Source organism: Melospiza georgiana, chromosome 5 (assembly GCF_028018845.1).
Source record: "Melospiza georgiana isolate bMelGeo1 chromosome 5, bMelGeo1.pri, whole genome shotgun sequence".
NCBI lineage: Eukaryota > Metazoa > Chordata > Aves > Passeriformes > Passerellidae > Melospiza > Melospiza georgiana.
Genome location: NC_080434.1, coordinates 35,068,314 through 35,088,922, shown reverse-complemented (window position 1 = coordinate 35,088,922; position 20,609 = coordinate 35,068,314). Strand labels below are relative to the sequence as shown.

Below are 20,609 nucleotides of genomic sequence, written 5' to 3'. Positions count from 1 at the left end.
GCTGGACTCTTTTTTTTTGTGGTTATCTGTAATCAGAGTGTCCCTCACAAAAGAAAAACATTTGGAGCAAGAGTCACACTATTTGGGACTGACAAGTCAAATCATAGTAAACTCCTTAGGCAGAGATTGTCCTATACTGGTTCCAAAGGCAGTTAAGGCTTTGGATTATCTGGCAAATACCTCCTAACCATGGAAATTGAAAATATGTAAGGACAGTTGACCTTGTGGTATCGTCTCTCAAGTAGTGTTTCATGAGCTTCCCTTTCCTGGCTTTTTACAATTTCTGCATTCTAACCAATGTTCCATACTTGGAAATCCTGCCCAGCTACCCTTCAGCACATAGTAAAAAAATCCACACAGGCAAAGCTATCCACGTGCAAAAGTTTCCAAAGGGAGGAAGCTCCTGTGTTACATTCATGTTTCAGTTACATGGATGTGGCAATAGAGAGCTGCTTCACTTTGAGCCAGTCACATTTCTACTGTGAGGAAGCTTTGAAAATGGTTTGACAAATCAGGATTGCTCCCCAAAAGACCAAACCCAGTTCAAGAAGGGATGCAAACTCTCCATGCCATTCTCACCTACCTTTTCCAACACTGCAGGTATTAAAGAGGTACAAAAAGAGCTGTAAAGGGAGAGAAATACTTTCTTGCCTAGTACAGTTTCATAGTCAAATTCTCTTTCTGTGCTCCAGCATTTCATCACATCTGCAGTTACAGTTCTGTGTGCACAGAAGCAATACTTCACAATATACAATTATAAAATATCCTTTAAAATGGAAACCTGTATTTTAATTATCTGGAATTCCACGTATCCTTATCCCAGTAAAATTTCAGTGAATTGCTCTTAACCAGCAGGTAAACTTGTAGTTCAGGCACGCTTAGAGGTGTCTGTGGCTTCCTGCCCCACTTATCTATATAGCCAATTGGGTGGCTGTCACTCATAATTCCTTCTGCCTCTTAAACCATATACAACAAAATATCTATTTATAAATTAAGAAGATTACTTTAACTAATTACCAGTAATACTCTATCATAGGAGTTGCCAAGTGAGATGCTTAAATGCTGCAAAAGCACCAAGTACTGGGTTCCTCCCAAGAACAGGGGGGTGCAGACACTGAACTGGTGTCCAGTCACATGACATTTTTAGACCTCAAATATGGGGTGCCCTGTAAAAAACATGATAATAAAATATTTTAATAACTGCTAACAACTGATAGGTCTGTACATCATTGCTCCTACTGCACTGCAAGTATTTAACTGGCCCATCTCTCTGAGGGAATCAGACCTGAACAAATTATTTTTAGCTTCCACAGATGCTGAGTTTATACGAGGATTAAAGAGATTATGAAAAAGCAGCTTTCACATATTTTGTTTTATGGCAAAATGAATTGCTGATACAATGTAAAATACTTTGCACACTGCCTTCTAACTAGATACACAAAAACAGTTTTTAAAAATTAATGAAATGTAACAATTTTGTCACAGTTTTCTTTTTTCTACATACCAGAATAAGAGAGGTGGTGGAAGGTGCTTGTTAGCAAGTGAAACAGTGACAGGGTTTGGAATGAAACCTCAGTGTCTTTGACTATTCACTTGGAAATTTGAGTAAAATGTAGAATAATGCCTCAAAATGTTTAACAATTAAAAAAAATGTTCTGTTTGCAGAGGTCCAGCTAGAGCAAGGACAATGGCCTATTTCGGTGAGGGCAAAGGCCCCATCCATGTGGATAACGTCAAGTGTACAGGAAATGAGAGATCCTTGGCAGACTGCATTAAACAGGACATTGGGATGCACAACTGCCGGCACAGCGAGGATGCAGGGGTCATCTGTGACCACCTGAGCAAGAAAGTCCCTGGGAACAGCAATAAAGGTGAGGCCCTGGCACCAGGGGCAGACCAACAGGTCCAGGTGAGCAAGTTCCTGGTAGGAAGAGACAGACTTAGCAATCCCACCTCACAGAGGGAACAGCTTTATCAAAAACAATTCTAGAACAAAAGGGGTGGGAATTCTCTCTGCTGACACTGTGAGCTTATTCTTTGCAGCTGCAGAAAGGAAGCACCAAGACTACTCAATCATTACAGGGTAGTTCTTGCTATGGCTTAGAGCAACCATGTTCATTAAGGTGCTTGAGGGACATGATGCAAAAATCTAAGCAGCTCCCTTCAGCTTTTCAAGGTGTAGGTTACTCAGATAAGGACAGAGATCTGTGTGGTTGGCCAAGGTTTGCTTCCACTTACAGGAAATAAGGAAGAGCCCTATAAAATCCTACATGTGAGAAGCAAATGTGTGAATACACTGACCACAGTCAAAAGAACTCAGATACAAAGCATTTCTAAGTCTTGAAAGAATTCAGTGTATTTTCCCCAGTCAAAAGATCTCAGCTATAAAGAATTCCTAAGTCTATTTTCCCCAATCAAAATTTGCCTGTTAACAACTACCATGAAACACAGAATAATTTCAACCTTTAGATTTTTTTCAGGTTACCTCTCATTGAATATTGGCCGCTTTTCATGTTGAGTTTAACCCTCTCTACATCTCCCTTTCTGGTTTAGATTCTCTCGCTTCTGTTTGTGGGCTGAGGTTACTCCATCGTCGACAAAAGCGAATAATTGGTGGGAAAAATTCTTTACGGTAAATAATTGGTAAAGCCAAATAATTTAGAATATAAAGCTTCTAAGACATGTATTTGCCACAACTGGTTTGCCAAATTTGCAATTTTATTGTGGGCTTGTTGTTTTGTTTTTCTTTTGACTTGTCATGATGTAGGAATAGAAATCTACCCAAAACAAATTTGCAGGAAATTAAAAGGTATTAACTGATAAGTACTTGCAGCATTAATTGAAAATCTTGTGGGTAAAGTCTGTGAATGGGTTAAATTTTAAACTTACAAAATAGCTATTTTACTTTTCTCAGAGGATATCTTCATATCAGGAGCTATAAAAACAGGGATATGAATGTAGTACAAGGTTTTAAATGCCACCTACACCAAAAAAAGAGGCCTGAATATGATTCACAGCCTAAGACCTTATTTTCTTTCATAAAATAAGCCTTGATGATGACACAACTAAAAATTCAGGAGGCACTGACTTTACTTTTTCAACAGTTGCGACTAAACACAAAAAAAATATTTACACAATCCTACAAAAGGCATTGTAAAAAATACACTAACAGCATCATTACAAGCATCGTGCAATCTGTTTCAGACTACATGTACAGCACTGATCAATCGATTTCTAAGAAGACACTGCCCAAGTGGGAGAGCTTGAAAGAACAGTATCAAAGAGGGAGCCCAGAAAAATATTTTACACAGCCAGATAAAGTAAAGTAGGATGACTTACCTTTGTAAAGACACAAATGAGATAACAGATAATGCACAGCCCAGGAGGAGACTGAGAATTCTTGCCTTAGAATATGAGTTCTAAGGACACTTGCTGAAATGCAACAGTGACAAATAAATGTATTGCACAATTTAGTCAAGAGCAAAGAAGCTGGTCTCATCATAAATCAATACAGAAATGTTAGATGAAGCAAAAAGGTGATGAAAATCCAACAGTGCATGCAGAAATGCTTCAAATTCAAGAAAGGGAGCATAGGTATGTATCAGAAAAGGACTCAATGTCACAAGAAATCATTAAGACAAGGAACTTGAGGAAGTTTGAAAATAACTGGATACTTACATATGTACCAGCAAATCCAAAGCTGTCTAAATCACCTCATTTTATAAAAACATATTAAATCCTACCTTTTAAAATGGAGAAGTATCTAAATTGTTTTATTCTTTATGGGAAGTAAACTCCTCCACCTTACTTTAAAACATTTGGCAAGGGTAACTCTGAGATGCTGGACTAGATGGCCCCTGGCAGCTCTTGTTTTCCAGCACACCCATTCAAGTGGACAGTACTCAGAAAACACTCAGACTACCTGTCGCTTACTCTGGGATGCTGACATTGCTTATAGGTGCATCTCTCTCCCTTTCCCTTCTCTGACTCCTCATATATTAAACCAGCAAAATAGAAATAATCCTGTATTCATAGGTATGCAAATATGGCCAGATCTACTATAAAAAACAGATAATCACAGGCTGAAAAAAGGTGCTCCTCTATACTTGAGACTTTTACAGTCGCTTTATACCTCTTGTTTTGCCACCTCCCTTTCTCCTGAAGACAGGGATGGATGCTGGGTTCAGCTTTTCAAGAAATTCCCCTTTCCCCTCTGCAGTTGACAGGAAATTTCTGTTTGTTGACTTGGACGGTATTTGGCGAGCAACCCACAGAATGTATTTTTGGCTCAATGAATGCAGTCTGAGAAGAGAAAATTCAAATAGCTGACTGTGGGAGGAAGCACTTAAGAGTGCTGGACGCCCAAATTCTCTGTAAAGTAACGTGGACCATTGTTAAAAGGAGTTCTGAATGTTGCCAGGATATAAAATATTCACCATCCTTAATAAAGAGTACAATTTTGTAAGTAAGCTGTGTCAGTCAAACAAAGCCAACAGGATGCCCATTGCAGGTAACCCGAGTTTCCCACAGCTGTACACTGAGCACCGTGTGTCACTCCTGCAGGGGCGGCTGGCCGTGGCAGGTGGCACTGCGCCTGAAATCCTCTCATGGTGACAGGAGACTCCTGTGTGGTGCTACTCTCATCAGCAGCTGCTGGGTCCTCACTGCTGCACACTGCTTTAAAAGGTGGGTCTCTCTCCAATAGAGCACCGTGTTTGAAACTGCTTTGTTCTTCTGGACATATGCAAAACCATTACAGTTCAAGCCTGTGGAAAACTGTTCCATGGGCTTGAAAGGCCAAGAGTTGGCCTTTGGTTTTAAAAAACCCTACTGCTCAACCTCCTTTCCCTCAAACAAACTAAACACCCTAATGCATTGAATTATTTGGGTGTTATCATTCATGTGATTTATATTGATTTCAGTATTTCAGAGATAACACTTTGGCCATTTTAACTTTCTGTTCAAAAAAAATGCAGCTTATGGCTTTTAGATTATAGTGAAGACAAGTGAGCAGACACCAAACATAGGGACTGGAATATTTTAGATTAAATTTGGTAACAACAGACAATGGTAGACATTTTTACTGTATCACAGCAGTAACTAAATGCAGGACTTCACTAGTGATGAAGTTACTGAAGTATAAAAGTATCAATTTGCACAATAAGGAAGCTAATCTTGTGATTAGTGACTATTTCATTGGAATGGGCTGGGAAAAAACAGAGGAGCACTACAATTTTGAGGGTATTTGCTAGAGTTCACTTAAGTGAGCTGCAAATGTTTTAAATTTGGATTTTGAGTCTTTAATTTTGCACACTAGTAACAAAAATGAAAAGTCAAATACACTTTTACTCAAATACAGGTGTGCATTACCTAGGCTGTACACCAGATGCACATCTTTTCTTGTGTCCTAAAATCACGGAGGACTTTCCTTGGCAACATTTCAAGCTGAAGTAGTCAAAGTTAGCAAAATTACCTGCTATTTCCACTGACATCCTAGGTGATTCTGCAGAACTATGGAAGCTCTTGAAGTTGCTTTCGTCAAAATTCATAGACTATGGCTTCCTATTTCCCTGTTCATTTTCTCTGTAGTGATTGCCAAGGATGCTGCCTGAGAATCCTGAGAAAGCCTTTGATTACAGGCTTGAAAACTGAATGTGGTGCCAAAGAGTGCCAATTCTGGATACTCTGCAAAGCACCCACAGGATGGGGCAGCAGCATGGCTGGAGCAAAGGACACTGTGGTACTTCCAGATTGGTGCAGCCACTCAAGGGGCTGTCCCAGGCTGCCCTGAAACTGTCACTTGTGGTCTCAGGGACCAAAGTATTGTTTTGTCCCAGAAGTTATGTTTAAACTGCAGTTAGACATAAGGATGCAGCTCCAACACCTGGTGGATGCACTGCTCTTCACTGTAAATGAGGGAAGCCTTTTAGCTCCAAGCTGGCTTTGGACAGGCTGGGCTGAACTTCCAAATGATCTCAGAGTGATTTTCAGGGATAGGTTTCCAGGAGCTATCTATAGATCAAGTGCCTTCTTCACATATTTTCCACAGATGGACAACAGAAAGGCCAGTATACCATTTCTCATACCCTGGAAATTGGAACACTGCTTAAGTAACCAATGTGGGCTCATCTATATTAGGAATAAAAATTAAGCTTAATTTAATGCATGATTATTAGAATTATTCACCAGTACTACAGGGGAATTATTGGTTTCTATACTTTGGCAGATACATTATTTAAGATAAAATGTTTGAAGCTATTTTTTGTTTTATAACTCATCCTTGTCTTGAGTTATTCTGACAGCTATAGGGAAATTGGAAAGTTCATACATTTAGAAAAAATAACTGGATAATTAGAAACATGAGGAAACATCGGAAAAACCCATAATGTATCCCATATAGATGTTCATCTTTGGATGAAGGGATGTCTGTTCACAGCCTGCAGTTTTCTCCATAAAGCCTAGAAGAGAAATTTTGCTTGTGGAAGACTTCAAGGATTAGACCAAGAAAGCTTTACAACCAGGCAACCAGGAATGCAACCCACAACTAGAAGAAATATTCAGTGGTACAGCTATATATTGTGCAGAAAACTGTAATTTTTCTGCTTTGTCTGCTGCTCCTCAAGCAGGCTTTAACAAGCTATGCAGACCAGAACATTGCTGGATGGTATAAAAAGAACAGGCATAGGTTGAAAGGCGATGGGCCACTGTGGGTACTATTTTTTCCAAGCACATTAGAAATTTCCTGTTGAAGGCTATTAAGGGAGAAATAAAAGGAAAAATATTTCTGTTAGCTTAGCCATATTTCAAAATAAATACATGTACCCAACAGTACTCTCATGTTTGCATTTTGCCTGGGAAGGTGTGTGCATAATACAAAAATCTTCAAAGACACGCACAGAAAATTGTTATTTCAGCCACAGTAGTAATCTCTAATGTATTTACCATTTTGACCATGATGTGAAAGAAACTGGGATTGTATCAGATGCAAAACAAGCCTAAGATTTACAGATCTCCTATCAGTTTGACAATAGTTTGTGCTTGTGATGCACAAATACTTTGTCATCCTTATTATAATTTCACTTGATGTAAGAGGTTTTTATTAAGTTACCTACACCTCTAAAGTTCCTCAATCAACCCAAGAAGCAGGCCTGAACACTACTGTCATTCCAGTAATTATTTGGAGAATCCCAGTGATGTCAGTACTCAGGCTGTCATTGCAATTACTGGCAGTTTGTGTTACCCTCCCTAAATAAACTTATAATGCACACCTTGTACATTTAAGTGCCAGTCATGGCAAATGGCCGTAAGAAAATTGCCCTGTGAAAATATTCAAAAAGAACATGGCACAACCTAAAACCTCAGAAGGTTTTTATATTCTTTAGGACACACTGAAATGTCAGTGTAAACATTTGAGAAAGCATTTTTGCTCTTTAAAAACTCATTTGCTAACATTAGTTATGTGAAGAATAAAGAAAGTGATGAACTCAGCATGCTCAGGATGTGACTCTGCCCGAGCCAGCCCTGTTTGTTTTCACCTCCATCTCAGGTATGGCAACAACACTCGCAACTACGTAGTGCGGGTTGGAGACTACCACACGCTGGTGCTGGAGGAGTACGAGGAGGAGATCGGAGTGCAGGAGATTGTGGTGCACAAGGACTACAGGCCTGACAGCAGCGACTACGACATTGCCTTGCTGAGGCTGCAGGGGCCCGAGGAACAGTGTGCGAGGTTCAGCACCCACGTTCTACCCGCCTGCTTGCCACTGAGGAGGGAGCGACCACAGAAAACTGCTCCCAACTGTTTCATCACGGGATGGGGTGACACAGGTAAAATCACTTCCATGCACCAGTCTGCTTATCTGAGGCTGTTTTAGAAAAAACCCTTCAAATAATTAAAGAACAAAATGCTCAAAATGAAAGTATTTTGCTCTTCTTTAACATAGGCAAATATTTTCTCTCCTGATCCTTTAACCAGGAATGACAGTATTTTGTTTACTGATGATAGTTTGTATTTGTATCCAAGCAGTGATTAACCATGCCACTCTAAATCACAGACCCTGTCAGTCAAGTGGCCTCATTAACAATGACAAGCAGGAATAAAAAGCTTATTTGTTGCTAGGCACACCCTGCACAGCAGCTTATCACCCCCTGCCTCAGTACATAACAGCTCTAGTAGATGTAAGGTTTCAAAGGTAAGGACCATGAATATTTTAATTTTAAAAAGGTTATTGAAATTACAATACTTCAATAGAAAAATGGATGGAAAATATGCACGATAGAATTTTAAATAACATTTTAGTGTTCCCTGTTACCACTGACATTTTCAACCAGCTTTGATTTAAATAACAGAACATCTTGCCAAAATTTACAAGAGCCTCAATGCAATCTGCACTCCAGGCTTCTACTTGCTTTTTTTTGGTCAGTACAAGATTCTTCCTCTTCAAAGGTCTTTGGCCTTTAAATGTTTCACAAATTAATAACCATGTTTTACTTTTATCTTTTTGTGGTGCTGAATACAGTGCAAGACAGCAACCACACTTGAGCCTTTGTTCCAGTGACTCACTAGAACTGCCAAGGAGACAAGGCAAGGCCAAGTATCTGCCCCTCCTCTTTACAAGCACTAATCTGTGTGCACAGATGTCAGGGTGACGGTACTACAGTGAATGAGAGAGACGTGTAGGGTGGGTTTTTGCTAAAAACAATAGTTAATTCATTGCCTAGCTCTGTCTAGCCTTTTTACATAATTCACTCAAAGTCCTGCAATACTGTTAACTTAGGACATCTATTTCAGGAAACATTAACCACTGCAGTAATTGGCTTCAGTTTGTAGTAAGAATTTACATCATTGCAGTACCTCAGCTGACATTTCACACTTACTATATGAATCATAATTGCTTCACAAGTTATAAGATTTTACTTAAAAAAAAGTAAAACCAACAGTGGCTTTCATTTCCCATGCTTTCAACTGAAAGAGGTGCAAGATATGGAAAAAAAGTAGAAAGATCTACTTGGAAACCACCAGAAGATGCAGCACCTGTTCAGGCTGAACTACACTAGATTTGAACTGATGACACAGAAATAAAGAATTTCTACTGTTTTACTCTCAGCTGCTCAAGACTCCCCAAAATTGCTTCCACAGAGGTGTTAAAGCGCATGCTCTTCTGTAGAAGACTAAGTGCTCAGAATAAACCAAACCCCATCCTTGGAAAAATCCAGAGAACACATGAAGAAAAGCTACTTTTTAAAAAAAGCATCTACATTTTACATTTACAATATCTACCATATTTTAATATCATATGCAATGCAGAGATTTTTTTCAGTAGTCTTGCTTCCGGAAATGTTATGTAATGACAAAGCAGTGTGAAGACTTGAGAGCAAAAATCGGATTAAGTCACAACTATGTTTCCAAGACTGACCATTGTAATGAGACAATTTTTATCTCCTTTTTAGGACGGGCTTATTCAAGAACACTGCAACAGGCTGCCATCCCCTTACTTCCCAAGAGGGTGTGTGAGGAGCGCTACAAAAGGAGATTCACAGGAAGAATGCTCTGTGCTGGAAACGTGCAGGAACAGAAACGAGTGGACAGCTGTCAAGGAGACAGCGGTGGACCACTGATGTGTGAACGCCCAGGGGAAAGTTGGGTTGTGTACGGTGTGACCTCCTGGGGCTACGGCTGTGGGGTCAAAGATTCCCCAGGTGTCTACACAAAAGTTTCATCTTTCGTACCCTGGATTAAAAGTGTGACCAAACTATGAATGCCCATAATGAAAACCAAATTTTGAGGCAGGACAACTTGAACAGCACATGCAGTGCACAGCTGGGGCCCACAGTGGGTGGAAACTGATTCATGTGTTTTTGTTTTCATTAAATCCAAGCTGTATACACTCAAGCCTTCCAGTTAGGGATTACTGTCCTTCCTGTTGCAGAAGTTTAAATATTGCATGAACAAGCTACTATGTATCTAAGGGGAAAAGTGATAGCCAGCTAGAGTTAATACTGGAGCAGGACAGCTGGAGACTTTGCCCACAAGACTGTTGCTCCAAGCTATTTATGCTCCACGCTTCTCTACAATTAATTACAGATCTCAATTAATCTTCAGTCTAGTTTATTTAGTCTATTATTCCTACGATTTTACACTCAGTCCGCTAAATCTGACTCATGTTTCAGTAGCTTCTGAGACCACTCATAGCCTGATTCTTGATAAGTAATTCTGAGTATGTATTAAATGCAGGAAGGAAAATAATGGTCAGTTATCACATTCCCAGTTAATTGGCTAAATGTCTTCACAGTTTGGTGTGCCTAAAGTACATTCCCAAGTAAAACAGGCAGTACAGTGACAGTTTCCCCACAACATCCTGCACAACTGCAGGAGCAACAACTTATTTACTTCACTTAGGTAGCATTTGTCCTATTTCTGAAATTCACAGTTTGGAGTATATACAGCATTTTGAAGATTCACTCTTCCTATTTACCACTAGCTGTCAGTACAGTGTTGGACTAACAGACATCTCTATCCTTTCACTGCTGGGCTTTGCTCAAGCAGCGCCAAGAACCTCGGTCAATCCTACCAGACAAAGTTATGCATACAATGGAGTTGTTGAGCCAAAACTTGTCTGAAAAGGTCTATAAAGTCTTAAACTATGTTTTCTATAAAGCAAGATTTAGACAACTCTCTCCTGCTTAGCTGCAACACTGGTTCAGACTGATCTCATAGGAAAGCTTAGTTTTCAGTGACTTCTAAAGCACTGACACATCTTAATTTCCTTTAATTACGTTTCCAAATACTGTTCCCCATGCCATGAAACCCCTAGCAACTTATTAAAAAAACGCACTGATAACCAGCTTACTGATCCATTGAGAAAGGGCCACCACACCAAACCTAGAACACAGCAGGTAATCACCTTATTGTAACGCTGAAAGGCATCAGTCTGGAAATCACCTGTGAACTGACTCACTGGGGAGGGAGCCACGACACTACAATCCACAGGTCAAAGACCTTGACGAGTCCAAGTGTGCTCTATGCATCACAGTAACAACCATGCTCGTAAAAACAACTGAAAGCTGTGGGCCATGAAACACTCCAGTGTGACAAGTGTGGCAGATGAGTGTCACCACATAGTGATTGTGCAAACTGCGACCACCAGTGACTGTTTCCCAGTTTCCTATTCCCCAAACTGGCTATGACTGTGTTGTGTGGTGTTTTGTGAAAAAGTGGGGTGCTTGCATTCATGCTTTAAGTGGGCAATTATTCATTTTTATATTGTTGTGTGTCTCTCTGGTGTTATAACAAATATCCAAGACTCACTTGCATATGACGTGGCTATGACATTGCTGAAGCCCATATGATTGAACATTTAGCCCTTAATATCTCCAACCTCAAATTTAAGTTTTCAAGGGTCAGGACTAATTATTGTAACTGGTGCTAAACTAGTACATGAGGTGCTTTAATACATTTTAGTTCTCTGTAATTACACACTATTTGAAATAGTGTAAAATATTTTAAAACATCATAAATCACTGTACTGTGACCACCTACAGTTAGACCAATGCAAAACACTGTGCCAGTCAACTTCAAAACCATTGCATTTTTACTTCTATATAGCCCTTAGTTACAAGGGAAGTCAGTCTGTCAAAAGTATCTGCATGTAACATCCAAGTTTTGCTGTACAAGACCCACTGAGACTTGTGGTGAAGTAGGCTACATAGTGCAATATATACGTGTTATATACAGGGGACATAATCACCCTTTAATAGCTGCACCACAGAAACAGGATACTTTGTGTGTGTGGGGGGGAACTAAACCTGCACACCAAGTGTAGTAAACATTTAGATTTAGTACAGTACTTTGTTATTTTTGCTTTTAATAGAATGCTTTGTTAGATTTTAAAATGTTGCACTGTTTCCATGCTGAGCATGTCTTCTCAGTTTCTAACATAAAATGAAATTGCCTCCATCTTATGCCATTCTCATTTTTGTTCAGTGAGCCTGATGGTGTACATGTATACAATAAAAACTGCCACACTGACTGCAATTTCTGTATGTTAGTTAATACCACAGATGTACAGGCAGCTGCTGCAGAACATCAGCTGGGTAAAACTCACATAACCTGTACCTGATTAAGGGGACTCTTGAAACCATCTTTCTCAAAAGAATATAAACCTAAATATAAAACTCCGACCAGTTACGTTGTCCTAAGTTCATCCTACACTTTTAAAGTTGTCTAGTAACTGTGTTAAGGATGGCACAAACCATGAAAACACTTGCATTTGCCTATTTAAGTTAAGCAAGTAAGTGCCCTTGCAGAGCAGATGTGCTGAGGTTATTACAGAGGTCCCAGTGGTTTTGGAGATGAAGAGATTTCAGAGTACACACTCCTGATTGTTGGCCACCAGGCTTGGCAGCCACCACCTTGGAATGCAGAGCAATAAGCCATATGACAGGGTTGTTAAAAGCAGAGTAACCACGCATCACCAGTTACACGTGTGCTACCACTTGTTACAGCCACACAAGAAAACGCATTCATGTACTTCCACTTGGGCAGAAAAAGTATATGCTTTAAAAAACCCTGAGTTTCCTATGACAGCTCTTATCTGCCCACCACACACAACCACCGAAAGTAATTTCCTCAGATCTAGTGCACGCTGTAATTAGAGCCCACAGTTCTGCTCCCTTCACTTCCAGCAGGAATGCTGACCTCAGCTGCCAAACACCCAGCAGCAAGTACACCGCATGCTGATCATCTCAGCTCCGGCCTCACAGATTTTGTTTCCCAGTCCTTTCAAACCCTCCCTTTCCCTCCAACTTTCCAGTCCTAACTATTTGCAAAAAATACATTATTTGAAAGGTATTCCACAAGAGATTGTGTCAGCACAGCTGGTGCTCACTAAGACAGTAGTTAAAGTATCTTATCTGAATATGCAATGATGCACCATCTACTGGATCTCTATCCATTTTCTCAAGTATGGATCCCTCAGCAACTGCAAAAATCAACTCTATTAAAAGTTGTTTTTTCTGCCCTGCAGCACCTACCTCTGATTCAAGCCGTACCACTTCTGGAGCAGTTCCCAGACAATGCATCAGCCACCTGAAACCAGAGATTCTGCCCAAAAGGAACCCCAGAACTGGCAGATTTGGCATGTGTAAGTAATCCTGACAAACATGTGTAGGTCAAGTCTTAGTTGCCAGCAGTTTTTCAAGAAAGGAACCACACTTGCAGCCAGTCATGTCTCTTTATTAACTTATTCATACATTCGAAGACTTTACATTCACACAGACACCAAAATTACAGCTGGACTTTCCACTTTCATTTTCCAGACTTCAAAAACTTACCCGCAGCTTCTGCAGCACAGGTACACTTGTTGAAACACCCTTCTAATACGGTGGGAGCAGAGGAGCCATCCCTGAGGGTGCAGTACAGCCACTCCACTACCAAAACCAGTACTGTAATAGCTTAAGGCCCAGTGACAGCCCAAAGAGAGGAGCAGCACACAATGAGATCCTAACTGTATCTGTCTGTATAGCAGTCAAAGCTAATTGTAGGCACAGTAAACTGGGTTCCAGCCCCTCTTCATCAAGATGAGATGGACTGCAGAAGCTCTCATTAAAGCTCCAAAGTTTAAAAACTGAGATAAAGACCTAGCCTAAAACTAGCTTTTACTAGCTCTGCCTGATAACCAGAAATATTATTGCTCCCAAAAGACATCGATTCCAGATGATTAAACACATCTACCCTACCCTAACTGAAAATGAACAGGTTTAGACACAGCTACTCCTAGAACTCATATGTGGAATTTAGCCCCATCTTCTTTCAAGAGAGTTTTTCCCCTGTAAAAACAACTTTGAGGCAATTTAATATTGCTACTGGAAACACAAACAGCAATCATCACTACACAGTAGGATGCTCTCCCAGAAGTTGTAAAGCTGCTCTGAAACAAAACTGTTGGCATTAACTTCTGATCTCCCTTGTCCCCACAGCTGCAGATTCCTCTTAGTACTCACATGCTTATAAAAAAAGACACTCCTCTTGCCTAGGATATCCCTGAGAAATCTGTGCATTCAGATACTTCTAGTTTGACAGGCAAAGTACTGGTAGTGTGTTTTTTTATGCTAGGAATAGCAGATTATGTTTTTTAATGTCTCTACATCCAAATCAAATTCCTCCTGGTCACACTAATGCACTTGATTACACTTTTCTGTCCCAGAAACACATAAAAATGAAACATGCCTTAAAACAAAACACCATGATACCTAGATTTCGAAGTACAAGTCACAGTAATCGTTAAACATAAATTATTAAATCGGTATTATTCCTGCCCTAAATCTCACCTCTGAAGAGCTTATTAGACACAGCCAGACACATACTTTCTGGGAAGAGGATCTTTAACAACTACGTCTTCATGCTTTCAGCTTCTGTGCTCCTGCGGAATTAAAAAAGAATAAAAAAGTTTAAGAACTGGGCTGTAATAGTTTACTAAAAGGAAAAAAGGGAGAGAAACCTGAAAAACCAATCAACAAGAAAACACCCAAAAAAGAGGGAGACGGCTAACCCCATAGCAGAATCGGCTTGTTACTTGCCACAGTCAACGACTCATACCCACAAGAGGGTAAAAGTTATGCCAATTAGCAAGGCTCTGCTCTTCCATGTCTAGGAAGGGAGTCAGCCACAGACGGCAGCTCCCATGGATTCATGGATCTCTGCTCCCCTCACCACCTCCCCCGTCACCACGTGGCGGCCGCCATTTTCCCTTCCTCTCTCCCTTCCTCATGTGGGCCGAGGCCCGGCCCCGGGCGGTCGGCTCCTACCCGTCCTCCTTGTTACGCATCCCACGCCTTCATGGAGCCTACCTTCTGTCTGTCACGCTCCTCTCCTCTGCCGCCGTGGAGAAGGCACCCGATCCGCCGTCGTCACTGCCACTTCACCTTCACCCTTCTGCTTCGCGTGGCCGCCCCCCTCAGCGCCAACGGCCGCGCCACGCGCCCCCCTCAGCGCCAACGGCCGCGCCGCGCGCCCCCCTCAGCGCCAACGGCCGCGCCGCGCGCCCCCCTCAGCGCCAACGGCCGCGCCGCGCGCCCGCCCACGCGGAGCCCCATCTGCACGCGCCCCATCCTCACGCGCCGGCGGCGGGAACTGGCCGCTTTCGGGACCCCGGGCTGGGGGCGGGGCTTACGGCGCTGGGCGAGGCCACGGAGCGCACGCGCATTGGCTCGGCCGCAGGGGAAGGCGCGGAGGGAAATGGGATCGATCCCTCTCGCTTTTTGATTCCGGCTCCTTCCCGAATATACCGAACCGCATCCCCGCGGGGGAAGGGGTTAAGGCATTCTCCAAAAGAAAACAGAGACCTTCAGCTGGTTTGAGACAGCGATGCGGCTTGGTCTGTGTATATACACGTGCGTGTATGCTTGGTCCAGTCACCAGGTGGCCTTAAGTGTTACAATAACACTGCTCGGTACTTGAAAACCATGGACTAACAGAAAAATCAGAGGTCGTGAAAGATGTGCTAGAAAAATGAAGTCATCCCTCTAGGTGAACACATTACTTTGCCAGTCTATGTAAGCAACTGCACGCTGGCCAAATGTCCACACCTCAATTTGGAATTACAACAAGATAGAACAGAATATTCCACTTGGGAGCCACCTAACAAGGATCATTAGTCCAAATGCCAACCACCTCAGGGCCGACCAGAAGTTAAAGCCTGCTCTTAAAGGCATTTTCCAAATGATTTTTAAACACTGACAAGGCCTGGAGCATCAACTACCGCTCCAGGGAGCCTGTTCCAGTGTGAACACTTTCTCATAAAGAAATGCTTCCTAACGTGGAATCTAAATCTCCCCTAATTACTGTAACTTTCACACCACAGCAGCTTATTGAACTATTTCAAGTCATCCTCAGTCCAAGGAAGATGATCACCTTTACTTGGTCTGAATTCCTCGTCCTCCACTCAGGTTTCCCTGGCCCTTGGTTTCAGTGCTGATCACTTCCCTGCTCCTGGGATTTGCCCTTTGCTGTTGCGCCTTCTCCATCCATGTCAAACCGAGAGACAAAAAAAAAAAAAAGGCATCTTTTGCCTTTGAGCTCTAGGAATTGGTGGACTGGAAGAACTGAAAAGAAATACTATATGAAAGTAGACAAAGACAGAGGCCAAAAAGCTATAATTATTTGTAGCAAGGATCTTTCCCCTTTTCTTATTACTTGTTACTACTTTACTGGTTTTATAAGAGCTCATAGAGATGGGTATTATACACAAAGCTTAGAACTTCCTAATTTTAAGTTGCATTATTTCTCTGTAATGAATGCAATATTTTGTTAATGCAGATTTCGTATCTCCCACACTCCCCTAAGCAGATTTTACCCAGCTAGATAAGTACAATTTTGCGTTCTGTTCTGAATTTGTTAATAACAGTGAATTTTCCTTTGGACATTCATACCATCTTCTAAGGTTTCTCCAAAGAAAGCTTTTCTCATGTCTGTGTAGGCTGATGCATGGGCACAACTATTGAATCCCCAAGGCAAATGATTTGAATACATTTTCCTTGTTATCTTAAAAAAAGCAAACTCTGGAGATGTTTTTCCAGCGCATTAGCAAGTGCTGGCACAAGAAATAAAAAGTATGCAGGAAGCAAAGGCAGTAAAACAAGCAGCTGCATAAAGCAGCAATATTCACTCACAGCAAGAGTAAGCAGTACTTTTCATTTCTGAAAACATCTCATGCTGCTCCTGTGCTGCTGGACCGTGTTAGAGCTCAGCATCAAGCTGCAATGGCTGCTAACCAACCTGGAAAAGGACAACTTTGTGAACATGAAAGTCACTTCCACACAGCACTACATTTTCTTATCAGAGTTTATTGTTGCACTTCAAATACCATGCCACTATCAGAATAATATCTATTTTTTATTAAAAAAAAAACTCTGAGAAACATGTTTCCAGCAATTTTCATTCAATGTGAATGACAAGAGTATTACATCTATAAACATTGAAATATCTATTTAATTTCTTCCTGAGGAAGTTTCACATTTTTAAGCAATGAAAAAGGATATTCTGTACAAGATAGTCTGCAAATCATCCAAACTCATTCTTTCTGCACAAGTAGAACTGGGAAAATGTCACAGTATTCTCAGGAATAAATAGGTGATTTCTGATCAGGCTCTGTGTTTACACCCCCAAATGGTCAATATCTGCTCAGAACCACACATTGTCTTTTAATGGCACTGATACCCACATAAAGCAAATTTCAGAATCATGTTTATGAAAATGAAGATGAAACTCACAAAATCAAGCAGTTGTTAAAGAAATCATTGCTTGTGCAGTTACCTTCTGGGGGAACAGAAACCACAGCTGTGTTTCCAGCCACAAGGAAACATCTGACTTGGACTAGCAAACAGATTTGTTGTAACAAAACTGCTTTTTTAAGAGAATTAATACTGATGGCGTACTTCTGGGAATCAAACACTGATTGCAGGTAAGCAGTGAACAGAAGAGGTTACACTTTGTCAGGTAACTTGTGTGTGTGACCTGGTTACTCCCCTGTGCTCAGGTGCATCCCCTGATACACACCCAGCTGCTGGCTGCATGCTGTGCTCAGCCTCCTCCTCCTCCTCCACCAAACTGGCTGCATGTTACAGGTGCTTTTTAAAGGCTCCTGTTAAATGGAAGAACACATTTCAATGGAACAGTTCTGGAATAAAACCCCCCATGGCTTCATACCATCCTTTTACAACCAACTAATAATCCAGCCAAGGCCGAGGCCGTGCATGTGGAGGATTTATTGTGCCAGTACCTCATGGTGACCACAGATGGGCTGTACAATTCCCCAGGGGACAATGTGACCAATGTCACCACCCGGTCCTTGACTGCCCACTCATTTTCAATCTGTCAGGGCTTTTTTTCAATCTGCCTTGCTTTCCCAGGGCAAGAAGACAGAGAGGAAATTCTTTAAAACAAAGAATGAACTAGGAATGATGCTGAAGGCCATTCCTCCTGCATGTAGGAGGCACTCAGTCTGTGTTCTCACCCTGAAAACACCAGGCCCTTGACAGTGCCCAAAGTTTTTCCCATTTTCCTCGATTTTATAACACTGTTTCACTGAAGAACATGGAGAACTGAGGCAGCAATGCACAACAGGAGCTTTGTGCAATCCCTGCATTTTTAAAACATTTGAGTGATGTTACAGCAGGTTGTATCAAGAGTAAAATCAATCATGACAGGATGAAAACCCCAGGTATTTTCTCCAGTTATTCAACTGAACTGTAACAAATCTATGTGGATGCTTGCAGGATGCATGAGCAGTCCATAGCATGCAGAGCTTTTGCTTTTACAGATGTTCAGAATCCAGAATATTTCTTTTATCAAAGAAGAAATACTTTAAGACAAGTCAGCTTTTGAGACAAATCCATATGACTGAATATTTAAAGTGAAATGAAATTCTCATTCTAATAAATAATAGAAATATTCATCTTAAAAAATGTCTACTCTAGTAGGTCCTCATCCTTAATCATGCATATTCCCTTAGCAAAAATGTGCTGTGTAAAGAATATTGTTATATACAGCAAATCTGTCTAGGTTTTTTTCTTTACAGGCCTATCAAAACCACGTATTACATAGACAAAAATCAATAAATAATAAAGATTACCAGTTAGAGGTACAGTAAGGATCTCAACATCTGTTTTCTATTTAGGGAATAACAGACTGGTTTCCATTCCATTACCTTGAAAGTTAAATTGCATGATTACATAAATGTCATAAAACAGCACTGAGACATAGGAAGTTTTTCCACCATCTGATGCACATTTTTAAATATTCACCCTGAAACAAATGATTAAAACATTATAGAGCTCCTGTATAAAGCCTTGCATTTAGTACTGGGGTCCTTTTTGTTTTCACTAACCCTTCATGCCTTTAGAAACATTCAGAGCCAAAATTCTGTGAGCAGCATTAAGGCCACACTTAGCTGAAGTTTCCAATTATCTTTCTCAACTGCTAAGCACTATTGATTAGACTTTATCTCGCATCTAAACTGATGCATTGCGAGATGTGCTGTTGAGACCTATCACAAATATCTGCCTGCAAGGGTAGACATTTGTATTTTCCCATTATTTGAGTGTAATTTTTTACCATGACTACATACGGTGTTTATTTTTGTCCCCTCTAAAGCTTATTCCTAATACTTAATACCAAACATGTTTAATGTATCTGGGAACAGAACTGGTATTTTCATCTGGAAGTCTGGTAATTTTTGCAGCTGATGTCATCTAAAGGTAGCAGAAAGATGCTACAATTTTTATGAGGTTGAGGGGGGAAAAGCATAGTTTAAGCTTACAAATAAATTAAAGAAAAAATAGTGGTGCAAATTAAGGCAATTAAAGTAAGGATCTGTTGCTGCTTTTTATAAGTTTTTAATTCATTTCAGTGACTCAGAGCCCAGAGTGCAATGCTTGGACCTGGCTGCTCACAGAACCAGGGGTGAAAGCCTCTTCCTTGCACTGCTCCAGTTTGGGTCACAACTGTTGAAGTCTAACACTGCAACGTGTGTGCTTCACATTGCAATCCAATTTCTGCTCAGATAATTCATATCTTGGTCAGTACAAAATCAGACATTTGAACTACAGACAAAGGGCCCTTCCTGCACCGTGAGGGTTTGCTGTTAACAGATATCATCTGGTTTTGGCTTCTTTGTAGTTTTCTTTCTACACCTGTGGATTGCAGATGTTGCTGGGTGCATTTGCTGCCATGCACAGCTAAATGACAGGTGGTAACTGTACTGCTCCCCAGTGTTTGCACACACTTTGGGCATTAGCAAGCTGATTCCCAAGGCAGAAGTACTCTGGGCATTTTGTGCTACATTTCATTATCTTATCCTATGCAACACAATAATCAAATCCTAAGAAAAACTGCCAGTGGTCCAACAAAGGGCTACAAAACCTACATGAGACACAATACTTTAAAACTGATGTATAAAAATGTGAATATTTACTGTGAAATCACACAGGTCATGTATCTCTGATGTTTATACCAGCTGTAACTCCCACATATGTGCACAGTAGTCCACAAGTCCACAGGCCCAGAAATGTTTATGAGAAAGATTTGGCCCACCAGAGCTCTAAGGAACACATGTATTTTTACAATCCACATGCCAGCATATGGAAATAATTTCTATCCTTTACACTTTTTTGAAGAGGTATATCTTACAAGACCTTCTGGTAGCCACTAGAAAATTCAGGTATGACAGCTGAAGTGTGGAAGGAGATTTCAAAAAGCTCTTTTCCAATGCTATCTCACTTTCTGTAGTTCCTGTCTCAGCCACGATGGCAGGGGCTGTCCCAGTTTGTGGAGGAGTTTTGACAGTTCCACATTGTGATCTCTGTAGTAGCTCGACAGAAAGGCCCTGCACTGAGGGATATAAAAGGAGAGGTTTTATTTAATAAAACACTGTACTGCAGTTGCTGTGAATTTGAGGTTTCAAAGTTGGTTTGACCTGTGTGAAAACTCTACTTCCTTTAAAGCAATTTATATTGTTTTGTGCTATCTACTGCATGCAAGGAGCTGAACTCTGAAAGGGAAACAAAGGTTGTTCAAAATGAACACCCAAGTCAAAGCAGAACTGAATTCTACT

The 20,609-nt window shown here is 40.9% G+C and overlaps 2 protein-coding genes and 1 non-coding gene across 4 annotated transcripts in view; 1 reads left to right on the top strand and 2 right to left on the bottom strand.

The window, feature by feature from the left end:
* PRSS12 (serine protease 12) overlaps positions 1–9,841 on the top strand; it is a 31,156-nt gene extending 21,315 nt beyond the window's left edge. The window contains exons 9-13 of the mRNA XM_058025333.1: positions 1,666–1,871; positions 2,554–2,632; positions 4,564–4,686; positions 7,547–7,827; positions 9,451–9,841. Coding sequence (XP_057881316.1) covers positions 1,666–1,871; positions 2,554–2,632; positions 4,564–4,686; positions 7,547–7,827; positions 9,451–9,758 — 997 coding nt within the window. The 3' untranslated portion in view covers positions 9,759–9,841. The remainder of the gene's footprint in view (positions 1–1,665; positions 1,872–2,553; positions 2,633–4,563; positions 4,687–7,546; positions 7,828–9,450) is intronic.
* Positions 1–20,609, bottom strand: part of LOC131084154 (bifunctional heparan sulfate N-deacetylase/N-sulfotransferase 3) — a 162,916-nt gene that overhangs the window by 93,681 nt on the left and 48,626 nt on the right. For both annotated transcript variants that reach the window (XM_058025331.1, XM_058025332.1), the window contains exon 14: positions 17,108–20,386. In XM_058025331.1, coding sequence (XP_057881314.1) covers positions 20,267–20,386 — 120 coding nt within the window. In that variant the 3' untranslated portion in view covers positions 17,108–20,266. The remainder of the gene's footprint in view (positions 1–17,107; positions 20,387–20,609) is intronic.
* LOC131084181 (small nucleolar RNA SNORA24) lies at positions 14,565–14,695 on the bottom strand. The gene has a single exon (XR_009114521.1). It is a non-coding gene; the product is annotated as a small nucleolar RNA SNORA24 (small nucleolar RNA).